The sequence below is a fragment of the Xenopus tropicalis genome, chromosome 5 (genome assembly GCF_000004195.4).
Source record: "Xenopus tropicalis strain Nigerian chromosome 5, UCB_Xtro_10.0, whole genome shotgun sequence".
NCBI lineage: Eukaryota > Metazoa > Chordata > Amphibia > Anura > Pipidae > Xenopus > Xenopus tropicalis.
Genome location: NC_030681.2, coordinates 38861510 through 38887220, shown reverse-complemented (window position 1 = coordinate 38887220; position 25711 = coordinate 38861510). Strand labels below are relative to the sequence as shown.

General features: G+C 41.1%; 1 protein-coding gene across 3 annotated transcripts in view; it reads right to left on the bottom strand.

Moving 5' to 3' along the window:
* The window catches only part of ninl (ninein like), a 64163-nt gene extending 42338 nt beyond the window's left edge, over positions 1-21825 (bottom strand). For 2 of the 3 annotated variants that reach the window (XM_018094234.2, XM_018094235.2), the window contains exons 1-2: positions 21556-21825; positions 3873-4077 (exon numbers count right to left, since the gene is read on the bottom strand). In XM_018094234.2, coding sequence (XP_017949723.2) covers positions 3873-4055 — 183 coding nt within the window. In that variant the 5' untranslated portion in view covers positions 4056-4077; positions 21556-21825. The remainder of the gene's footprint in view (positions 1-3872; positions 4078-21555) is intronic. The other variant, XM_018094236.2, reaches the window with a different exon arrangement.
* Positions 21826-25711: the final 3886 nt, after the last annotated feature.

Below are 25711 nucleotides of genomic sequence, written 5' to 3'. Positions count from 1 at the left end.
GTATTGAATCATGTAAATTCACTCACTGAGTGTAGAAGGCAGATGTATATGGGGGAACTATGATTTTGAAAGCATGAATATGGCATTGATTTGTTTCACCTGATCAGTGGACTTTGTATTTGTTCCAAGAATGATTATCATAGCCATTGTGTAAAGATTTGTATGTGAATAAACCCTTGCACTGTTAAAGAACTATTGTGCTCTATTAGGGGACACATGTGTAGAGCGATTATTGGACCTTATTGGGTATCAAATCTCTCTTTTGGGTTTCAAATCTTATGAAAATTTGTTCTTTGAGAAAATAATAGTATCCATGACAACCAATGAATAGTTGTGGTCCAGTTTGGCATGCGCATTACTGACTTTTCGTTTGCACTTGGATGATAGACATGCTGACGATGAATGCCTGGGATAACCTATCATTTGGGGAGACTTATCGCTGAGATTGAACACTCTGTGTGGGCTATTGTATTGACTGTCTTTATAAGAGGACTGTCACGAATCAATGATGTCACTCTTGATGAAGCCCGTTGTGGGCAATACGTGTGGGGTGTCATGTCTCCCCGTGCCTAGACATGGGACATCCGCAGTAGCGCTACTCGTACCGGTAGCTATAAATTGGCCTGATTTGTGTTTTTTTTTTTTTGTAACTTACAATTTTTATTGAAAAAGTTTGGGGGATTCAGAAAGGAAAAGGGAGGGGAGATTAGTCGCTTCGGCCTGATTTTTTTTTAAACTAATGTGCTTCTGGTTTTATATTACATTTGTACTGACACTGTTTTCCAGCAAAATGTTTAGCTTGCAGTTCACTGGTCTTATTTTCACTTGTGCATCCCGATGCAGTCATGTAATTGTGAACTGTATGGTTCCAGTCCCGGTGCTACCAAGGGGTGTGGATCTTGGTGGTATTGGGGGGGGGGGCTCGTTTTTAAATGCTTTATATTGCGAGTCCTTGTCTATTCATATATATGTAATTTGCAGTAAAGGTATTTGATTTTGATACTTGAGTGTGCATGTAAGCAGGTACTTTAAAAGCAGCTGCATCTGATCTTGCGAGTGCTGAAGATTGTGTATTATGGTTGGTTTACCTGTTTGCACCTGAGACTTTTTTTTTTAAAGTTTTTATTCTTGCATTTTTCAATTTAACATAAAAATAAAACAGCAAAAGGAGAGAGAGAGGAATAGAGTAGAGCAGTAGGGGGGTAAAGAGAGGGGGGGAGGGAGGGGGGAACAGGCAAGCTGTAGAGCTGGAGAGATTGGGACCAGTTTATTTCCGTTGTTATGGTGTATTGTCCGTGATGTATTGATATTGCATCAAATTTTTTAGGACAACCCCTTGCAAGGTAGGTCAGTTTCTGGTTGGTGAGAGTGTTGTTGACTAAAGTTCTCCAGAATGGGAGGGTTGGGGGGGCTAAGGATTTCCATTGCAGTAGAATGGCCTTTTTGGCATAGTAGAGGAGCTGGAGGTAGTAGAGTCTAGAATGATGTGAAAGTCCCAGGTCCTCGGCCACTCCCAGTAGGCAAACAATAGGTGACAGAATCCGGGGAAAGCTTAGGGCATCTGAGATATAGTTGACAATTTCCTTCCAAAAGACCTGAACAGCTGGACAGTTCCAGAACACATGTATATATGAGCCAGTGTCCCGGTCACATTTTACACATGTGTCTGGGGAAACATCTTGGACAGCCTGTATGGCGTAAGGCAGTGCTGTCCAACTTCTGTTGTACCGAGGGCCGGAATTTTTCCGACCTACATGGTGGAGGGCCGATAATGGAAGCCAGTTTTGACCACTCCCCTTTTTGAAACCGCACCCACTTGAAACCACACCCATGTTATCACATGACCATACCCATATTAATGGTTGTAGTACAGCAAAAACCTGCCATACTCTGCCTTCCCTACCCTGTGTGTGCCATACTCTGCCTTCCCTACCCTGCCTGTGTGTGCCATACTCTGCCTGCCCTACCCTGCCTGTGTGTGCCATACTCTGCCCTACCCTGCCTGTGTGTGCCATACTCTGCCTGTGTCTGCCATACTCTGCCTTCCCTACCCTGCCTGTGTGGCACACACAGGCAGCCTACAGTGACACAATGCTGGCACTGCTCATACAGTCTGCACAATAATATATATATAATAATAATATAATAATTGCAGTACCACCTCAGTATATGTTCTTTTTGTAGTGTGCAGGGATTATTTGTGGGTTTCTACTGCTCCTGAGGTGTGAACAGGGGAACAATATGGGTGATTACAGTCTGAGCCTGAGGTGTGAACACTGCAGGGGGTGAACAATGCAGAGATTAAAAGGTGTGAACAACACAGAGGATTACATATTTAAACAATACAGCCTAATTACAGCCTGAATCTGAGGTGAGAACCATGCAGGGGGGCAGTTAATCACAGTACTGATACCATTTAAAGCTTACACAAGAGTAATCCATCAAAGCAGCCAGACAGGTGGGGGGCGGCCGCCAGTTGGACAGCACTGGCGTAAGGTATACCCGGTTTAAGAACTTCATTTGTATGTACCTGTCCGCTAATGATATTGTCAAGTCTGGAATTTGCCTTAGAGCATCTACCCATGTTTCTTCAGTTAAGCTAGGTATGTCTCGCATCCATTTCTCACGTACCTTCCCACCTCAGACATTTAGTGAGTTACTTGGAGCTGTGAAGAGGTCTATAAATTTACATTTTCACTTTACAATTACATACTGTATAATTTTTTTCCTTCGCCTATAAGCTTTACATTGCAGACATTGTTTGACTGTATACAGCATGGTAAAAGTCTGTGTGCAGTTTCCCTTCATTATATCATAGTTATTGGTTTCTGTATTTGTATAATACAGACACACAGAAGCAGATTTTGACAAAGCAAAGTCGTGATAGGCAGTTTACTTCACTTCCAGGTCAGTCAATGCCCCTATCAACACATTAACGGAAAGGATCAGAATGCTGCATATTAAACATGTTCAATGGCAGCATTATAGTAAACTGGAATGTCATATGGAGACAGGCCATATAAATCCCTTGGAGGCCACATTCAGCTTCCAATTGTGCAGACTGATCTACCACCTATTACATAAGCATTGACCTTCAATTGTAAGGGTTGGGGATTGCCAATATTATTTTGTTTAGGTATTAATAGTATGGGAGCCAGAAACACAATAAAAGCAAGAATGCAGCACCTCTAGTTTGTCCAATGAAGACGTATTTGCTCTATTGAGTATATCACCTAAGAAAGAGTGTTGCAAGACACTTCAATTTATTGTGCTATAATGTATAACTATGCAAATATAAATATGCAAGCCTTCCATAGGACTGGCAGGTCCCTGTCTCCAGCAAATAGTATTGTAATAATACTATTTGCAAAATACCTTGTGTATCATATGGAAAGTATAGAAATTAAAAAAAATCAGCCAGCTATCTATTAGGGCCATGACACACGGGGAGGTTAGTCGCGCCATGACAAATCTCCATTGTCGCAGGTGACTAATCTCCCCATAAGTGGCGCCGCAATTTGCCAAAGTTTTCTCTCAAGGCAACTTCGCCAACTTGCGGCACCGCGTATGCCATACCACTGGCGATTTACATTCTAGATGGTGGGATGGCATTGCGGGGAGATTAGTTGCCCGCGACAACGGAGATTTATGCGGCGCGACCCATGTGTCACGGCCCTAAGCCATGTTCGAAAAACCTCCTTGGGTGCGGAATGCATCAGCCCTTTCATGGGGTTAGTTGACATCTGTTGCACAACATCTGATAAATGTGAAGTTTTAAACTTAACAGGTTAAGTCTACGTTAGAAAGAGAACCTTAAACCTTCTTCAGCTTTCTTGGCTTCACCAATATTCTCTCCATACAGAATGGCTTACCCTAGCAAAGATGTCTGTTCCTAGGAGCGTCTGTAAAAGCAGAGGAAGTTGCACATCCAGGTGGAGCTTGCGGCAGAGGTCTGTCAACTCGTCTTTGTCTAAGTACCCAGTTCCTGTAGTGTCACAGCTGTTAAACACATCCAAGAGTTGGGATACGTATTTATTCTCTTCTTCCTTGTCCATCCCATAGCAAAGGACAGCAGATCTGCGTTTAAAACACAACAAGCACAATCATTATTTCCTTTCAAGATTAATTATAACATACTGTCAACTGATTATTTTGGATATATATATACTTTATTGGGTATTTTTTTAGTTCATGCAAAACATAAATACATAATAACCACTATTCCAGTCAAAGCTAATAATATATCAAACATTCATCCTGTTTATTCTTAAAAGGGTGGTTCACCTTTATGATAACTTTTAGTATGTTACAAAATGTCCTATACCTAGCAACTTGTCTTCATTATTTATTTTTGATAATGCCTGTATTATCTGCTTTCCTCTTCTACATTTTTCAGCTTTCAAATGGGGGTCACTGACCCCAGCTGCCAAAAACTGTTGCTCTGTGAGATTACAATTGTAAACCAGCTCCTGAAATTCCAAACTGGAGAGCTAAATATCTAAAAAAATAAAACGAATAATAAAAGAAAAACACATGCAAATTGTCCGATAATATAAATGTATGTGTCATACTAAAAAGGTAATTTAAAAGGTGAACAAACCCTTTAAGAACTTCCCCTGGAGGACTGGCAGAGATGGATCAGGAAGGAAGAAACCAAGACTGGTGGAGATGGATTAGAGGTTAAGTGGCAAGACAAGACTAGAGAAGATTGATTATAGTTCAGAAAAGTAGGACTGAAGTGGATGATTTAATACTGCCCTTACACAGTAGAAATCCTTCCCCACCAGGCCAACAATCAGGTCAGAGTGGAGTCTTATGCAGATCCAATGTTGGACTTGGCCTCATAAGGGAACCTGACATTGTGGACTGACTAACAGCTATTAGATGTACCTGTAATAGGTGTCATATAGCCTTATGGTGCAAATCAGAAAGGGTGGACAGGAATTATCTTGGCTGAGGAGCACTAGGACAAGGACCCACCAGGAGATCCTGGTAGTAACTATGTAAGGCCAAGTTGAACTTGTGCAGGCTCATCTCTACTGAGATTTTCAAAGATGCCCAAAAGATATCTGGATTATCCACAAAGAAATATCTATCAGGCAAACCATAATTTTGGCCCCATACAGTGGCCAATAAGCTACTACTCTGTCTGAAATGGTCAAGTCACCAGCTATGAATGTCCCCTGTGTGGCCCGCTTTTGATTTGGGGAAAGGCAGGATTGGAAGAAAAGGGATTGGAGGAAGGCATGACTGGAAGACATGGAATAGTGTGAGGGAATGGCAGGACTGGGGGAGATGAGTAGTGAGGCAGAAGAGCAAGGCTGGAAAAGCTGGATTAGAGGAGGGATTGAAATGCTGGACTGCAGAAAACTGAGGGTAAAAGAAAATATTTGACAGAATAATATTGAAATGGTAAGCTGTTGGAGAGGAGAAAGCAGTTGAAGTATTTCACCTCAAATATGTACCTTGAAAACTACACCACTCAAGCCTTTCACAGCTTTTTATAGCCATAAGAATGCCAGATTCTTTGCTTTGTTCTATAATGAAAAGCATCCCTCTTTCATTTCAGTACATAAAAAAATTTCTTTTCTGAGGTTTAGTATTTTGTTTACTTTAACATGACCAGGTCTCTAGAAACACGTCCAAACAAGAACATAAAAACAGATACAATAACATAAGAAATCCAATAATATACACGGTATGTAAATCTACCAGGAGATGTACCTGAGAAAGCCAGTTTATAACCAATATCCTATTTAGTCACATGCTGTGTTTTAAATGTAGTATATTGAAAATAAAGGGAGCCCATTAATTTGATCTCTGCTAAGAGTTCTTTGGTTGCAACTTTCATTAGCCATTACACAGGTTACCCAAACCTGATTAACTACTACATTAACAAGTAAGATGACACTGCTAACCTGGTCACGCATGGTGATATGGTTGGGCAGTTCAGACAATTTCCTGTGAAGGTCCCTTGGCTCGGCAGCATCTGTGTCAGGCCATGTTGTGATCCAGTCTAGGCAGGACATTAATTCTACCCAAAAATAATAGGGGCTGCTCCTCAGTGCTGTTTCCCTTTAGATTTGTTCATTCTGCCCAGTGGACAAATAAGCAAATCCGTGTGTGTTAGCCAACACATGCATTGCTAGGGAACTGGGCAGGATATAGCTAACTAAAGTAAATTTATGAGATGCATGTTGCCACTTAATTACAAACACCAGTTTTGTTTTTTTTTTATATAAATGACCCCTGTATTATATTGTACTGGAAATGCAAACCAATTACTGCCTGGTAAGAAAGTATAAATAACAGTATTGAATTGTCTCCCAGTGCCTGGCACAAAATGCATGAAGATTTGTTTTAAATGAGAAGGAAAGGTAAAAACTAAGTAAGCTTTATCAGAAAGGTCTATGTAAATGCAGACATAAGTTTTTCAAAAGAAACACAGGATTTCTTGTCTCTTTTTTTGTAAACATGATGTTCTAGTGTCTGACTTCCTCTCCAAGAAAAGTCCTTAATTCTCATGGCCAGAGTCTGCGCAGTTCTCTCCCCCTCCCTTGAAAATGCTAAGAACTCCCTTCCCCCTCCCTTAGGAATGAATGCAGGCAGGAAGCTACTTAAAATGGCAGCTGCTATCTTAAGCAAATGTAGAAACCTTCTAAAGCTGTTTAATCGGGTATGGTAATGGTCTCTGCAGAATAAATATATTGTTCTAGGTGGCACTAATGTGGCTAATCTATTGGCAGTAAAATGCCACAATGACTTTCCTTCTCTTAAAATGTAGAAATATTGTATATAATTTTATGAGCTGCTTGGGTAAACAGTATACACCATGGAACGTTTTTCTGAACACAATTGTTAAATGTAACAAATTCAGTTGCAGTTAACAGTCAATCCACAGTCTACTGCAAGTTAGAAAATAAAAGCAAAGATCCAGCTGGAAGCTATAGACAACTGCTCTTGTGCAAGTTAGCACCTATGTTAGTAAATGAGCCCTGGCATGTTTCTAGCCCAAGTGCTGAATGTGATGCTATATATCCTGGCTCAAACCTGTCTTCTTTTGGAACTAATGGCTCCTCTAAATATTGGGAATAAGACATTTTTAAATGGGTTGTTTACCATTAAATTAACTTTTTAGTTATGATGTAGAGTGATATTCCAAGACAATATGCAACTGTCTTCATTTTTTAGTATTTGTGTTTTTTTCAATAATTTCTATTTTTGTTCAGAATCCTTCCAATTTCAGCAGCTATTTGGTTGCTTGGGACCAAATTATGCTAGCAACCAGGAAGTGGTTAAAATAAGAGACCTGGATATAATTAGGAGAGAGCCTTAATAGAAAGATAAGTATTAAAAGTAGCAGTAAAATGTAGCCACGTAGAACAATAGTTTTTGGCAGCTGGATGAGTAACCCCCCATTTAAAAGCTGTAAAGCATAAAAGGCAGTAAAGAGGAAAGCAAATAATTAAACTACAAAAAAAATGAAGATCAATTAAAATATTGCTAAGAACTGGTCATTCTATAACATACCAAAAGGTAAACTACCCTTTTAATAACATATATGGAAACTTGTCAATGCCATACTGGCTCCCTATGCCCCCTCGGCCCCCAGCAGTTGCAGTGTCTGCTTCCACTACAGTTATGCCCCAAAGCAGCATAAAAACACACAAATTCACCCTGAAATGCCCTCAATCTCATGAATGTTTACAACAGTTGCAAAATAAAACCTTCGCTTTCTACATATCAATTCACTGCACAAAAAAGTTACAAAAACCATAAGTTATGTTTAAATGAACTATACTGAAAGGGTTAAACACATTGCTGCCTCGTTGCATGCTGCCTCAGCACATTTTTTCCCCCTGTGCACTACCAAATCTTGGTTTAACCTACTACTAGAAAACCACAGCCCTAATATAAATACTGGGCTCCTACAGGAGGACTGTGCAGGGGAGGGGAACAGATTTAAAGTCATATCGCTGCCTGCCCACACACATATTCCTGCTATAAGCAGCTCTGACCATCATTGCTTGATTCAAAACGAATCATATAAGGTGCATACAACAGAAACATTCCTCATATTCTACTGTAGTTGATGGAAAACATGATGGACGAAATTTGGGGAAACAAAACTGCATGAAAGAAATGAGAGAAGAGTTCCCATGCTTCAGTGAGTCACAGGATTCGGCCTGTAAAAACACAAATAAAGGCCAGGTAATAGGCGCCTGAATATATTACTGCTAAGCTGTACAGGCTTTTCTTTTTTTTTAGTTCAAGACCCCTCCCTTTGTGGTCCATCTCAGCTCCCCCACCCTTAGCCTTCAACAAGATTCCTTATCAAGGAGAGCAAATAAGCATTGTCCACAAACCTTACCTTAAATGGCCTTCAGCTAGGGCCCCCACAGTCACTGCTACAGGCCCCCTGAGTTGGACTAATACCCCATTATAGCAGCCACTGGTTTACAAGGAACAAAATGGCAAATTTGCTGCAGACATGATGAATTATTCTGCACACTGGTAGGAGAACTCAGCAGAGTTTGTTTAAAAAGATAATGAGCTCTGTCTAAACAAGCCTCTCCCTTGCCCCAGCCTATATTTGTCTTTTTACAGACAAGGTTTAGTTTATTATACAGGGTGTTTAAATTGGAAGGGTAATTTGAGTAACTGCATTTACCTCCTCACACAATTGCTCTGAAGAATCTTAAGTTGGAAAATGAAAGTGTGCCCTGTTATTGCATATATGCTTCTTAAAGGGGTAGTTCACCTTAAAATTAAATTTTGGTATGAGGTAGACAATGATATTCTAATCTAAGCCAATCTGAAATTGGTTTAGGATTTAAACAGCTATCTGATTGCTAGGGTCTAGTTTACAATAGTAGCAAGACAATTGTGGGAATTAGTAGGGGGGAGTCCTTAAGAAAAAGATTTAAGCTGGCCATACACGCACCGATACTATCGTACGAAACCTCGTTTCGTACGATATTCGGTGCGTGTATGGCATGTCGGCGAGTCGACCGATATTGCAGGAAGCTGCTGATATCGGACGACTCGCCGATCGGCCAGGTTATAAAATTTTGATCGGGCACCATAGAAGGTGCCTGACCAAAATCTGCCGTCAGGGCTGAATCGGCAGAAGGAGGTAGAAATCCTATTGTTTCTACCTCCTTATCTGCTGTTTCAGCCCTGACGGTGTGTGGCGGATCTGATGATGTTTCGTGCGACCGATGGTCGCACGAAACATCGTCAGATCGCCACGTGTATGGCCAGCTTAAGTAAATAAAAGTAAGGGTGGTCATAAAAGGGCTAATAAAGCTGCTGAAGGACCAAGTCATCTGCCTGTGTATGGGGTCCTCCCATGGAGTTTAGCCCAATATGATTCAGTAGGGGTTAGGGCTGATGCTCGGTCTGCTGATAAATGCAGCCAGATTCAGAGTGGGGGGTGCAGGGCCCACTGGGGCTCCTGCCTCAGGGGCCCCTGCACCCCCCCCCCCACGCAAAGGTGCCCAACGCCCTCCGCCAAGCGTTCCGGGGGAGGGAAACGGCGTATTGTGGGAGGGCCTTGGGGGGGGGGGGCGTTACAGTCAAGCTTTGATATCCAAAAGCCCAGAATGTAGTTTACCTGCTTGGAACAATCTGACAAAACTGTATTTTGACATACTGTCAAAAATGTGGCAGTTTGTCCAAAAGAGTGTTAATAACCTGAGAAAAAAATCTACCGAGAAGCCATCTTTATTTTCTAGTTGGATATTAATAAATCTACCTCAGCATTTCTAATTACACCAAATGACACTTCATATGATACACGTCATAATCTGCTTATTTTAACAAACTAACTAAATACAGAGTTGCGCCATGAATGCAACTGATCTTATTGTGTTACGTGAATGTAATTGGGACCTTAGATTGTCAGCTCAAATGGGGTGGGACTGATGTGAATGATTTACATAATATAAATGTGTTGGCGCTATATAAATAAGGATATCCATAACAATTAAACAAACTCAGGTATGCAACCTTATAATGAATGCCACCATAATGACAGAACAGCTAATAACAAGTGAAATAACTTGGCCCCCAGCCCAAATAATAGGCAGGCTTTAACTTGCCCGGCAATTCATTTAGGAAGAAATATCTCTCCACATAATAAGCAGGATCATTAACCTGTAACAAGGTTGCGGCATGTCATGATGGCAACAGTAACATATTAAGTATTGCTCTGTTTGTCTCTGCTTCTGACAAGTCATATAAAACATGCTATTTGAATAAGGTTTTTATGTATTCAATAGAAAATCAGAATACAATACCCATGGAGAACATAAGTTGACCACAGAGGCCTTTGGTCTTTTGTGCATCTCAGACTGAGCATTCTGATTATTTGCCAGTTCTGCCTATGCCAGTATGAATTTAATGAGAGTAACATCATTCATATCAATGAACCACTGTTAATATCTTCTAGTTCAGGGATCCCCAACCTGCCCCAAAGCTCTGCTTGGAGTAAAACTGTGTGTCTATGCTTCCAGAGAGGCCACAAATTCTAAAATGGGCACCTACATTGAGGCCACTGGGAGCAACATGAAGGGGAATGGGGAGCAACATGTTGCTAGTCTAGTTTATATATTTCTCTTTTCACCAGTACAGCAGCCTCTAATAGATCAGGTCCAGAGCACCTCACTGAATATCAAAGCATAAACTGTTTGAAAAAAAACCTTTGGCAGAAAACACAGCTATTGGGCTGTCACAAAGGAGTTCAAAGCTCTTATGATATAATAAAGCTATTATAAGACTAGAAGGGTTCTTACACAGGGACAATTTTAATGCATTTAGAAATGTATGCTGAACACATAACAATACATATATTGTGTTCATATGCATTACTAAGCAACTAAGTGTGTTTTTGTCATTTCCAAATGCAACCCTCTATTCTATTGTCTTCTGAATGCATGTCAAGCACCATAAAATGCAACTCTGAATGCTCATGAGTACAAAAAGGCAGAATAGAATGGAATCTATTAGCTGATGCGTTTAGGTGTGCTTAAACCTATGCCACAAATGCGTGTGAAAACTCCTTAGAAGTAGGAAATTCCATAAAGATATGAAGGGAAAATGTGGCAGGCTAAGTGCTTTTAATAAGGCAAAAGTAATCCTTAGTAATGTCTAGTAACCCAATCGTTAAATGGCTATGCATAATGGTACTGAGGCAATCAGAGCTTCACTTTTGTACACTTTCATATTGCTATAAACCAGTGTGAGTTTTGGGATAGTTCTACCAGTAGTTGGTGATTAGATTAGTATTATTTTATTACAGGTAATGGACCTGTGACCCAGAATGCTCAGGGCCTGGGTTTTACTGGATGTGTGATCCATAATTTTGATCTCCATACTTAATGTCCACTTACACCATTTAAATTACAGATGCACTGAATTTACTATTCTGGCATTCGTCCGAACCCTGCATCCTGCTGAAAGATTCGAGCGAATACCGAACTGAATCCTAACTTGCATGTGCAAATCAAGCTACCGAAGGGGAAAATTTTTTAATGCCTGTGTTTATGTGATGAAAAATCACATGATTTTAAGGATTAATTTTCGGCTCGACCAGGACCATGGAATTGGCTGAATCCGAATCCTGCTGAAGAAGGCCGAATCTTGACCAAATCCCTAACTGAATCCTAGATTCAGCGCATCCCTAATTTAAATGTTAATTAAACCCAATAGGATCATATTCGACAGTGCTGTACAACAGAAGAGAGTATACATTAAAAAAACCAACTACACAGAAATAATGACCAACAGAGGAGGTAAAGAGAGTCCTGCTCAATAGTGCTTACAGGGGGAGGTAACAGAAACCGATTAGTGACACCTAAGACACTTTGGTAATCTTCCCTGCCAATTACCGGGGTGCAATGAGCAAGACAGCCATCTGCAAATGGATTTATGCTTAAAGACAAGATGGTTGGTAAAGGCAAATTGCTTGTAAAATACCATGTGACACTTCATAAATAAAAAACAATGGTTTACCTAAGGATTATTTAAAATTTATATTGGCAGCATGCAACTGATGAATGTGCTTCTGTATGCAGTTCTGGAAATACACTTGAGATACGGGCTATTGTATAGAAGTAGCACAAAGTTTGTACTCTTTTACCCTACTTGGATAGCAGATACAAACATTTGTATTCTTAGTTTCTTCATTGAGTAACTTGGGATTACAAACCTAGTTAAGCAATATTCTCTTGACATGCTGAGAAGTTATAAATATCACGGTAATGACAGAGCAAACGTTACAGCAAACACATCATGGAAACTTGTGTGGAACTGCATGTTTTTTTCTTGTTTGCAAAAAAGTGAGAAACCAGACTTCATAGGGCTGCACAGTTCCATTTACATGGCTATGTTTCATTGTGGTCTCAATTCTCCAGCAGTTATCAAACTCTGTAAGTTCAAACCTTCCTTGAAGATTCTACCTTTGCCCAGGCCTCCCCCTTGAAGGTCCAGCCTCCAGCCAGGGTCCCCCTTGAAGGTCAAACCTTGGCCCAGGGTTCCCATTGAAGGTCCAACCTTGGCCCACTGTCCTTCTTGAAGGTCCAACCTTGGCCCAGGATCCCCACTGAAGGTCCAACTTATATTACAAAATAACTAGGAACGCAAATACATATTCACCAAAACCTTACCCTGACCACAAATCTTTGCCAAGCTAGAACCTCCCCATGTGTATCCAGGTCAGCAAATGGCCATTCTCCACAATTCTTATCCTAACTGATCTTTAGGATGACCCCCCCTCTGCCACTGCCCCAAGTTCTCCCAGATAGGACAGTTTGGGAAGAACTGCCCCTGAATATGCATAACAACAAAACTACTGGTTAACTGTGGGTCTGCATTTCATTAGCAGGGCCTGGCATTTCATTAAAATAAAATGAAAAGTACACGGAAATACTGAAATTTTTCTAAGAAAACGTTTTCATTTTTCAGCAAAAATATGATTAGAAACACAAGATCAATAGAGTAAAGCAGTGGCTCAAAAACATGAACATCCATATCCATATCAGTCAAACCCTCATCTTAATCCAACTGGGAAAACGCATCCAACTAACCCATACATACCCAGCCCAAGGAGCGAGTTAGTTGGCAAAGAGAGGTCTCTCCTGCCACAGGCAACTAACCGATCTGAAATGCCTTTCCAGTGGCAACAATAGGAGTCGCCAGAGGACAGGTCTAAGCATCATTTCGTGATGCAGGCAACTTTGTGCGACTTCAAAAAGTCAAATATTGGCGTTCTAGTTTCTCCAAGCTAAAAAGTAAATAGGACTAATTTAGAGATGAAAACATGTACCTTTCACTCTATGGTGCCTTCAGTCCGGTTCCCTAGAAGTGTATAATGCTAGGGGGTGCCCATGTATGGCCACCTCTAGTCGTCAACAACAGATTTCTGCTACTGCAGGCAACTATCCTCTTCAAAATGACTTTCCAATGACAACAAAGGTAATCACAGGTAGAAAGGCCTACACATCACTTCCTCCTGGAGGAGGAAACTGAATCAATGCATAGGCCTTTCCACTAGTGATTCACTTTGTTGCCAGTGGAAATGCATTTCTGAGAGGTAAGTCACCCATAGTAGCACAGAGCTATTGCAGGCGTCTAAATCTCTCCATGGGAGATTAGGGAGGTGGCACACGGGGAGATTAGTCACTTACGATAAATCTTCACTACCGTGGGCGACTAATCTCGATATGCCATCCCACCGGCAAGAATGTAAATGGCCGGTGGGATGGCATACGTGTTTCTTTGGTTTCCCGAAGTTGCCTCTCAAAGAAATTTCAGGCGACTTCAGGAAACTGAAGTGATGCATATGCCATCCCACCAGCAATTTACATTCTTGCTGGTGAGATGGCATATTGAGATTAGTCGAGATTAGTTAGGTGAGTGAAGGTTTGCTTACATGGAAACCAACATGACCAAACCACTGTGACTAATTAAAGCTGTGCTTGTAGCAGTTCTGATTAAAAAGACAAATGTCAGCTTTAAATTTTCTTTACAAAACAAGTGTTTATCAGCCAAGCCAGCACCCAGCTCAGCACCACATGCTGGAAAGAAACAAAGTAGAAGAGACAAAGGGATTGCCCTCTAGTTTTATTAGGCTTATCTTACAATTTGGCAGCCCTTTCCCTAGGAACAATAGGGGAAATGTAGAATCTCAAATAAAAAGTGACAAGAAGCTCAAGCCAATGAGCTGTGTTAACTCTGTAATCATTCTAACGAGGCGAGACATAACGATATAGTGGAAAAAACCCTTTAAAATTCTGGAGTAATGTGAAACATGCACTAGAGATGTGCCAGATGCAGGAAGTGGCTGGATCCTATTTAAAGGGACAGTATACAAACTGTCTCAACATGAGTTCAGTGAATAGAGCTTGTGCCGAAAATATTTTTTGCCTATTGTTTTAATTAAGCTACATCCATGGTTTTAATTATTTCTGACACTAAACAAGAATATAAAGCCAGTTTCCCTGCCACAAAACAAATAACTGGTCCACCAAGAAGCCCCTGATAATGAGCTTCTAAAAGGCTGCTGCTTATAGAAGGGAGTGGCTTATTTGTTTAAAGGTAGATAGGGAGAGCTGAACAAATTGTCCTTTTATAACAGAAAGGGGAGGGTTAAGATGGCCATACATGAACCAATAACAATCTTTCCTGCAACAAATGGTTCATTCATTTCCTCCATTGACGTTCACGGCTGAAACGTCAAATATGGAGGGGATTCTACCTCCACCTGGTGATTCAGCCCTAAATGCAGATTCGACGAGGCGACCGATATCGGTCATCTCGTCAATCATCTTTTTTACTTAAAAACACAAGAGAACGTCAATGCACACAATGTGGTCCTTACCTGATGGGGTTTTCAAACCTGACAAATATCTAGCCAGTTTTTGTCTGAAGGGAATAAGCTGCTAACTTCGTCTAAAGAGGCAGAGTTGGTAGCTTTGATTGCCACTATACAGCCAGCCAAAGAGAATAAAAGCAGAGGTCTGATTGGTTGGTTCGTGCAAGTCACTAAAATCAAATTTGTGGACCGATGTTTATAAACTGTTATAACAACAATTATGCAACATTCTAACCATTTTCTACAAATGATTTAACCCTTTCCTTAAGTATTCAGCTCTTTGATCTATAAAACCTGTTGCCATGTAAACAAATGCAAAGTACAGATCAAAGAGCCATCTGAAATCATAGAATCTACAGCCCTGACACCATGGACTTTTACACAGATGATATAGATTCTACATACTGTGAAACTTATTGGACAAGAAAGACAAAACAGTTATTTAAAAAACTGGCCCATTACAGAGTTACCTAGGTTCTAAGATAGTGTACAGGGTTAACCCTATTGTTTTATTCTTTGTAATACAGCACCATACAGATTTCATTTCTTTGTTGCAGAATTGTGTTAGATCAGCTTGAGAATGTACCACACAAATTGTTATGATAAGTGGCATTAAGATCACATGTACCCCGGGACACCCTGTCCCAAAGCAAGCTAACAGGGATTGTTTGGTTTGACTGGAGCTTTCATCCCACAATCCTTTGCTCAGGAATTAGCCACTTCCAGCATGTGGATTCCTGCCAGTTACAATAACACAGCAGCATGTCAGGTTCTGTTTTCTGTCAGCTCAGTATATGACGACAGCAGCAATACAGGACCCCTTGCAAGCAGTAACCTACCCTCAGAGCATGTATAAAGCAGCACAAGACGTAAAAAGGTGACTTAAACTGCCCACACATAAGGCAATTTGAGATATCTCTGATATTGGGTAATCCAGCTACACATATTGATGCTTGGGTTGTACTGATCTCATCAAACATATCATAAAGCAGAAAAACAGGTCCATTTAGTTCTGGGTAGGCAAAAAACCCATAACCATGCCAGAGGGGCAATCTGCCTATTTATGTTTTTGGCGTACAAACTGAGCCTTATGTTATTAAACTAATACTAAAACAGATATTGTGAATTTTGTCCAAGTAATTCCCAGGACACTATATTTGGGAGAACAATCTTTTTTTTTATTTTTTAATCTGACAATAGGTACATCTGCAGTTGCTCCCTGTGGTGACAGTGGCATAATGGCATTTTGCAGGTGGCCAGCCCATGAGCTGGGGGAGAAGGCGGGCGGCCCATGAGCTGGGGGGCAGGTGGGCGGCCCATGCGCTGGGGGGGCAGGCGGGCGGCTCATGCGCTGGGGGGGCAGGCGGACGGCCCATGCGCTGGGGGGGCAGGCGGGCGGCCCATGCGCTGGGGGGGCAGGCGGGCGGCCCATGCGCTGGGGGGGCAGGCGGGCGGCCCATGCGCTGGGGGGGAGGAGCAGGTGGACGGCTAACCATTACCCCATGGAATGCCATTTGAATTATAGGACGGACCTGTGGGTTCCGAAACATGTGCTATGTATGCATCTCTACTAAATGTAGCTTTTGATTGGCTCTCTGGTGGATCCTTCTAAATTTATATGCTAATTGAAAGTGGCGAACCCTGAAACTCTGTATGAGGAGCAACACAATTAGCATTTGAAGCAGACCTTTGGGACTTCATTGTAGAGAGTCTGTGATCTTCTTAGTCAGCTGCTATTGGGAAACAGCAGTGAGTAAAGCATTATTATTTTAATAATAACCATTTGTATTATAATTTTAATTCCCTAATAAAGCATGATTTATTTTACTTATACAGCAGGGGTAAATGATGTACCAAGGCTTACTGCTCATTAATACCCACATGTTGCTAAAAGAAAAATAAATTGATGCTTGCAGCATCCAGCCGCCTTGACATTTCCCAGGATATGAGTATCAGTTCTGCCTACTCCTTTCATCACATGGTTGTTGCTATTTGATTTTTGCTGTGTGAGGGTTACATATCCATCATTAAAATACAATCATTTATATTGATTATTATGATTTTGCACAGGAAATAGACACAGTCTATCACAGGGGCATTAATACAAAGGTGGGAGTAATTGAAACAACAATAGGGCCACAAGACCTGAACCCTTAAGAGCTGTGGCACAAAAGGAAGATTAGTCGCCCGCAACAAGGGAGATTTGTCCCAGGCGACTAATCTCCCTTGTGTGCCACAGCCCTAAAACATTACAGGGAAAAAACAATCTGGAGTTTAAAGGAAACAACCCACAATGCCATATGCAAGAATAGTTGTGGGGCTCTGGGCCAGATTCTGCAAAAGGCAAATGTAATGCCAGGTACGTCTCATAGGTCTCTTTGCTAATTGCTTTTTGGTGACTTTATCACAATGGGAAGCTGCACCAGCCCTAATATATATGTGTAACATATGTATTCCTTTAGAAAATTAATCCAGATTTTAGGCTTTTAAGGTCACAGCTTTTATTCCATAAGAAAAGGGGATTTGGGAACGCAGACAGTCTGAGACTATCCTGAATAATCTGGTGGCATCTGGCCCAGTCTATTAAAGTGGGGGTCTGATATAGTGGGAGCTATAAGTCTAATAATATATTTGTACTAATGCAGATTATTTTTCTTCTGGGAAAATTCAAGGCTATGAGTATGGCGGTTTGTATGCCTGAATCTAGCACATGATGTTTCAGCATCAATAAGGAATGGGACAGAGGATGGACAATGTTGTGGCATCAGTTTAAATGGCATCTGTTTTTATCTTCAATAGGAAAAATAATTACAGGCATTATGCCATTCTCTCACCCCATGTTCTCTCTACAATTTTTAGCACTTGCTACCTCCTAAACTTATTACAATAGGGTCAGTCCATACCAATATAGTGCAGGTGGTGGAGAAAGTAGATACCACTTCATCCAGATGGGACTGTTGCTACCGGGGGCGACTAATCTACCCGAATGCCATCACACCAGCAAGAATGTAAATCGCCGGTGGGATGGAATATGTGTTGCTATGGTTTTCCACAGGCAATCTGAAGTTTCCTTGTGAGGAAACTTCGGCGACTTCAGAACACCGAAGTGGCACATATGGCATTTTGGGGAGATTAGTCACCTGCGGTAGCAAAGGTTTATCACGGGCGACTTATCTTTCTGTCTGCCATCTCCCTTAGAATTGGCTTGTGGGTGCCAACTAAGAAACACAGTAGACAGAAAGACACCCTACTGACTGTAACAAGTTCAACAAAATGCCAACTTCTTGCCAAGTGTGTCAACATACCAGTCAAGCCTTAACATCACATATGTCATATAATAAGCTCTTTGTTTCTGTTGGATGGAATAGGCTATTGGATGAAAGCCCTAGTTGTTGGAAAATACCAACTGTGTATAAATATTTACCAAGATTAAAACAGACACGAGATAAATAGAAGATACAAAGTATAGTAAAAAATAAGGTGTGGCTCCTGAATTAATTAAGCAAACAGTGTCCGATCGTGTATAAAAATCCTTGCCTAATATTTTGATAACTGTTGCTTGAGAAAGAGACTTTAGGTAGGTGGCAGACAGGAAGATTAGTCGCCTGCAATAAATCTTCGCTACTGTGGGCGACTAATCTCTCCGAAATTTAATCCCACCAGTCTTTGACATATGTGTCACCCAAAGCTGCCTCACAAGGAAATTTTTAGGGCATATAAGGAACAATTTTCAGTGATGAAAATGTTCAGCTAGGTGAATTCTGGGATAGAATTCTGACATAATAGAATTATTACTTAGCTGATATGGAAGAAATATGTTTGTACATTCACTCACCAAGCAGGGGAATGCCTGCCACTTCAAAAACAGAGTCTGTAATACTTAGTAAATTTGAATTACAATTTAGTCTCTGGCACACAATGGTCCCCAGTTGCAGCACATTAGGAGGATGAGGAATGGCAGACAGCATATACGACAGCATATACGTAGGCATGTAGGTGCCACAAACTGACTATTTCTGTACATCCCACATTCAAACCACAGTGTCCAGTTGAATATTGCCTTAAAGGAAACATTAGAAATCACGGCAATCTGATATGAACACTTTGCTTCATGCCCTGTACTAGCTTTAAGCGCCAGTGCTTATAATGGATAGCAGTTAATTCAATTTTGGCAATAAAAGAATGAATGAACACGAATTTCAAAAGGGGTGTCAGACTACCTATCCTCCGAGTTTCAGCCTCCCAATATAAATCTTAATCAGCACCCTCTGCACAAGATATAAACAGCAGATGGCACGCTCACACCAGAATGCCCAGCTGGGTCCAGGCAATCAACAATAAAAGCAACAGAGGGGCAATTTTTAGCATTTTTCTGCTAGTCACGCTGGAAATTGGGCTATTGCCCTGAAATGAGTTTGTGAACATTCTAATATTCTGATAAGCTACAAGTTACCTCCAAATCCACCCAATTCAAAGCTGGCTACTAACATAAACGCAGGCAGAGAATCAGCCTCTATGCTGGCATCAGCCCTTCTCTGTGCCGGCACCCAGAGCCATTGCTTCAGCCGGGTTCAGATTTTGGAGCTGGAATACAGTCACAATCATTTCCAAACATCTCTGCAACATCAGTAAAAGTAAACACAAGGCACTCAGCCCAAGCCAATATTTTAGAGCTATTTAGACTCTCTCCATAATCCGGAAATATAATTTATCATCACTTGGCAAATTTGCCCATGGACCATAACCCATAGCAACCAATCAGTTCTTTTCAACCAGCTGCAGGTAAGCAAAGAATGCAACAATTTGACTGGTTGCCATGGGTTACAGCGCACTGACTGATTTGCCCAGTGTTGATAACTGACCCCCAAGGTCTCCTGCGACTGACATTAACGAGGGGGGTATTCACAAAGTAAAAACTGGAGGACCAACGTTTCTTGATATTAAGTTGAAATTGAATTAGTCCAACTTTTTGATAATTTTGGTGTAGGGTGAACTCTGAGTTTGCATTTTATGGCTTAAATATTTTACTCCGATTTAATCCAATTTGTCCTATCACCACTGTTGTGAGTTCCCTCCATTCAGTTTAAAAATAAGACATTTCTGCACAATGGCCCCATAGGTAGCGAATAAAGCAACCAATTCCAGACAAAAGCAGCTGGCGACCCCCATTCAGCAGCGCCTCTGTGCACCGAGCAAAACACAGCCACCTGGGGTAGAATAAAATGCACATTTCCATTGCCTCAAGGGGAGATTAACCCAATGTCTGTGACAAAAGGAGGTTGTTCTATTGCTTGGAAATTGCCTGAACAAAGTGCAATAAAAATAAATCCAGCGACCCCATACATTTATACTTATATTTAAATAAAAGTAATCTCTTAGTGGGTGTACTTTCACTCTAAGGAATGACCCAACATTAAATGGCCCAACAGGAGCAAAATAAACTGTTATAGAGGTATAGAGGACTTTCTCTTATGCGATTTAAATCAGGGTTGTACAATTCGCCATCGAGACAAGTGAACTGAATATGGTGTATTTATCATTACTGTCACACAGGAATATACCAGTTCAGTCAATGTAGCTCTTGCTGAACTACAGCCACCAGAATTTTGCAACAGCAATGCAAGAAGCTGTAATTCAGCTAATGCTCCATGGTCCCTGTGTGCATATAATTGCACCTAATTACACTCGAGAAGCTTGATACTAAATACAATTTCCATTTCAGAAAGATGGCAATGTTACACAACATATTGCCTAGCCTGGCCATTTCAGGATAGCATTTAAAACTCAAAGGGGAAGTAAATAAAATAAAAATTCAGCCTTATCAAAGAAAAGTTAATTGTAGGCAACTTTTCTTGGCTTTAAATGTAATCACTTGAAAGCAGTGTTTGTCCCTGTCTGTACTTCTGGTCAGTAACAGCAGTGCAGAGAATAGCAAGAGACAGTCACTGCTTTCAACAGCAATCACATTTACAAATAAATTGAGCAATATTGGAAATTTTTACTGAACATATAATGGAAAGATGGCCATTTGGGTTTCTTTTGGGTTTTTTTTTATAATATGCCCTTTAATGCTGATGAGGAGGCTAGTTCTCCCAGCATCCTCACTCAGCCCTCAGAGCTGTAATTGCTGCAGGTGGAAAGCTTGACCCATGGCACAAATAGCTGCTGAATCCCCTCAGGACATGTCTGACAGACAGGTGCATAATACTAGCAATACTGGGATAGATTGTAAGCTCTTTTGGGCAGGGCCCTCTTCACCTCTTGTATCGGTTATTGATTGCTTTATATGTTACTCTGTATGTCCAATGTATGTAACCCACTTATTGTACAGCGCTGCGGAATATGTTGGCGTTTTATAAATAAATGTTAATGTAATGTAATGTAAAATAAATACAATGAATTTATATTGGCCCAGATCTGCCTCTCAGCCAACATGGCATTCATGTCGCACCTCACTTCACACAGACAACTATTACAATACTACAGCTCCCAGAATCCCTTGCCAGCCCTACTAAAGTGGGATGCTTTCCCCCCCGCCCCTCTGGAAGCGCCCACAGACACTGGGGAGGAGGGCAGTAATAAATAATTCGTGCTCTCGGCTGGGCTACATAGGGCAGGAAAGCACAGAGACGGAGACAGGATGGTCTCCATTGAATTAGAGGAATATATGTAACAGTTACCTCTCCCTTTATCCGTGTGTGCGGGGCATCAGCTGGGCGAGGAGCTGCTCATACCACAGACCCGATCGGATGCGCCGCCTGTCTCCGGGCCGATGAGAAGTTGCGCACTGTTGCTTCAGCCCTGAATGTTCCAACTTTCCTCAAAGAAAGTGTGCGCTGCTCTAGCGCCTCCCATCCCCCTTGTATCCACAAGCCCCGCAGCGCGGCATTGGAGAGGGAAAGGAGGCTGAGCTCTTCCTAAAGAAAGCCTGGGACTGGCTATGCCTCCATCTCCTCCTACTACTGTTCATCCTTCTCCTGTGTCTCCCCCACCTCACTGGAGACCTGACAGAATGGTTATCTGACACCGTCTCCTTCCCTGCCTGGACCGTTAGCATTAGCGCCCCCTGCTGGTATCACTAGAAGGCAGCCTGGAATTTCCTTGGTTACCTGGATGGGATCCACTAGTAACTAGTGCTTGCTGCTCATACAGACTAAAGCATTGCTACATATATGTCCCGTCACATTTTGTTACAGGTCTGTTATCCAGAAAGCTCCTAATTATGGGAAAACCATCCATCTCCTATAAGGTCCATTTTAATCAAATAATTCTAATGTCAGGGGCAGGCACTGGTGCTAACATTTCCTGAGTGCTAATCTGATCTTGCCCACTCCCACACCTTGTGTCTCAACCCTTTCTCCTTGTAGATTGTAAGCTCTTTTGGGCAGGGCTCTCTTCACCTCTTGTATCGGTTATTGATTGCTTTATATGTTACTCTGTATGAAACCCACTTATTGTACAGCGCTGCGGAATATGTTGGCACTTTATAAATAAATGTTAATAAAAATAATAATTCTAGTTTTTAGAAATGATTTCCCTTTTCTCTGTAATAATAAAACAGTACCTTGTCCTTGATCCTAACTAAAATATAATACGTATCCATGTCAAAACAATCCAATTATTTTTATCAGACTTAAGATACAAATTACGGAAAGACCAATTATCTTGAAAACCCCAGGTTCCTAGCATTCTGGATAATACCTGGATGTGGTTGAGCAGTTTGGCTGATTTTAACCATACTACCTGACTATCTTGGGGTTGTATTCTGGTGGATCATTGATTATCTGTACTGATAGAAAGTCTCAGACAGTTGGCTTAAACCAGTGATCCCCAACCAGTTGCTCGCCAACCCTTTGGATGTTGCTCTCAGTGGCCTCAAAGCAGGTGCTTATTTTAGCATTTATGGTTAGGATGCAAGTTTTGGTTGCATAAAAAACAAATGTAATTGCCAAACAGAGCCTTCTGTAGGCTTCCAGTCAACACAGGGGCTACCATATAGCCAATTATAGCTCTCATTGGCACCTCCAGGAACTTTTTCATGGTTGTGCTGCTCTTCAAAACTCTTTCCATTTGAATGTGGCTCACGGGTATAAAAGGTTGGGGATCGCTGGCTTAAAAGAAGCAGTTAGCCTGAATAAATGAAACAACTGGGAAAGGAAATTTTCCTGGAAAACCTGAGATGCAAGGTTTAGAATTTTTTCCCAATCCAGATATAGCAGTTGATATCAGCAAGTGCAATGTCAGACTAGGTACCTGGTGCTGCGGTCACCTGGTGAACCAACCATCCAAGCAGGGCTGTATTTAGATTCAGTCCTACCCTAGGCACTGGACCTAAATACGCCCCCTACATTGTAAGATGCCTTAAGGTGGTCATACACATACCAATTACGATCTTTGGTCGCAGGAAAGATCGTTCGTTTCCTCCATTGAGGTTTAGGGCTGAATCATCAAATATAGAAGTAGAAACAACAGGGATTCAGCCCTAAATGCAGATTTTGCTCAGGCGCCTTCAACGGCGCCCAATCACAATCTTTTGTCCTCCGCAATAGACGAGATTCGAAGCTTTTTATTGGTTGTCTCGTTGTGTATGGTGATACACGTATTGAGTATCGTACGAAACCTCATAATATTGGTGAGAGTATGGCCAGCTTTAGACAGTCACTATTTAGTGGGCTGGTCGGGGGCTGTTTGGGCCTCTGTGTACTTGAAATGCCAGGATCTATTTTAAATCCCAGTCCAGACCTGCTGGGGAGGTGGATTACTTAAAGCAATAGAGGAAGCAGACCCTGCAATCTGGGACCTCGTCCCCTGAGCCCCCCATGACCATAGGGTCTGCCTTTTCTATAGTTACTGCTGGTGCTATCATGATAGTGGTGATGATGATGAATAGTGGTGCTGCAATCTCTTACATAGCAGCTCTGACCTGCCTATGTGTGACATCACCATGGGCAGGATGGGCATGGTTATTTATGACATCTGGGGTGTTTGGGCCAGAGGGGCCAAAGAGGTCTGGAGCCCACCAGTGTTTTTTCTGGTAATCCAGCAGGCCAGTCCATCACTGAGCAATACAAAAGAAACAGTCCCTGTAATACCTGTACTATTATAACACCTTTTTGAAACAGTTAGTGGGGGCATAGACCGGCTGATCCATAGGACCAGCCACTTAAAGGCTTTTATGAAATATTATTTATGATTACCAGCTTTTGTATTTATTATTGTAATGTACTGTTTGTCCTTTGAATTTATTGTCCAGCTGTATAGAGTTGCATGCATAAGTAGTGCTATATAAATAAAATATATACATACATACCAGCTATTCCAGAATCTATTCCAGAATTTCATAATTAATTATTGCTTAAAGTATGGGGCCTAAAGGACAAGAAAAGTTACTTTCGGGGACTAATTTGTTTGGAGTTTGCGTATGCAGTTGGGATGGCTGGGTGGTTAAGGTGCTTTATTTGTAAAGGTTAACTGTCTGCATAGGTTCAAATCCTGCATAGGGAAATTATTTAAAAGTTTGGCTGCTTTTAGAAACGTAAGTTTCATGAAATGTTAAGTGTAATTAGCTGCATCAATACAAATGATTTCAAGTGTTGTTTCATAAACTAGCCGTGATCAGACTACATCTTACCAAATTCTAAATATGCCTCCAAGCTAATCCCATTATACACACAACAATTAAAATATGTGAACACATTTTTTCTAAAAGTCCAATTTTTAACAATTTTTTTTAAAATTTATTTCCCTGAAACATCTGAGCAACTAGGCAACCTGGGGTAGACAAAAGAGGTACATGGCTAGCACCCCTCCCCGCGGTATTGGGCCCTAGGCATGTGTCTCTTCTGCCTACCCCTAGCTCTGGCCCTGCATTGGAGAAATGTGGATTGGCCTTCATCCCAATTCAGAAATTCACAATTAATAAAAACAGAATGAACAAGCAGAAGCGCTCAACCAGGAGTGGGCAATGCGTTGGATGTAAGATCCTTTAACAGATGTCTGTGTGGGTTCAAACCCCATTCCTGGGAGGCTTTTTAACATATTAACCAATCAGCCATCCTGGTTATCAGCAGGTGTGTTATTTATTTCTTGGTTTACTCTATAACTTGTTATTTGTAATATGGTTTAGAGAGAGGAAGAGTACATTGGCTAACATTGCAATTGGCGCAAGTAAAACAAATTACTCGCCGGGAATTAGCCTCCCTTTGCATTTTCTTGAGATTATACCAGATCGCGTGAGTATTATTTTTTACTTGTGCCAATTGCAATTTTAGGCAATGGCAGGGCATTTTTGGAAGATTTGTTGCCCGCGGTAACACAGATTTAACTGTGGGTGACAAATCTTACCGTGTGCCATTGCCCTAATGCTGACAACCTCCTTCTCCTCTCCCCTTATCTGATATTTTTTCTTTTCCTGTACTCTTTCTCTCCCCAAACCATATGACAACAAATAAAATGTAATATAGTAGTGATAAATAAGATATCTGCTAAGTAACCAGGATGGCCGAGTGGTCAAGACGTTGGACCTAAGATCCAATAGATATATATCCGCGTGTGTTCGAACCCCACTCCTGGTAAGTCCCACTTTTAACTATATATGAATATATTTAGAAAAATATAGATATATAATACACAAGAGCTATGAATATCTTATATATATATATACTTATAAAAGGTGCTTGGTTATGTCATAAGTTATAATCATTGTTTAGTAGGTGTAATTATTGTCACATGACTCACTGAAACTTGTGTATTATAATAAATATATACCCCTGTTGTAAAATATCAGGATATTAAAAAATTTAAAAAGTTCCATGACCTGTATAAAAATAGCCAGCA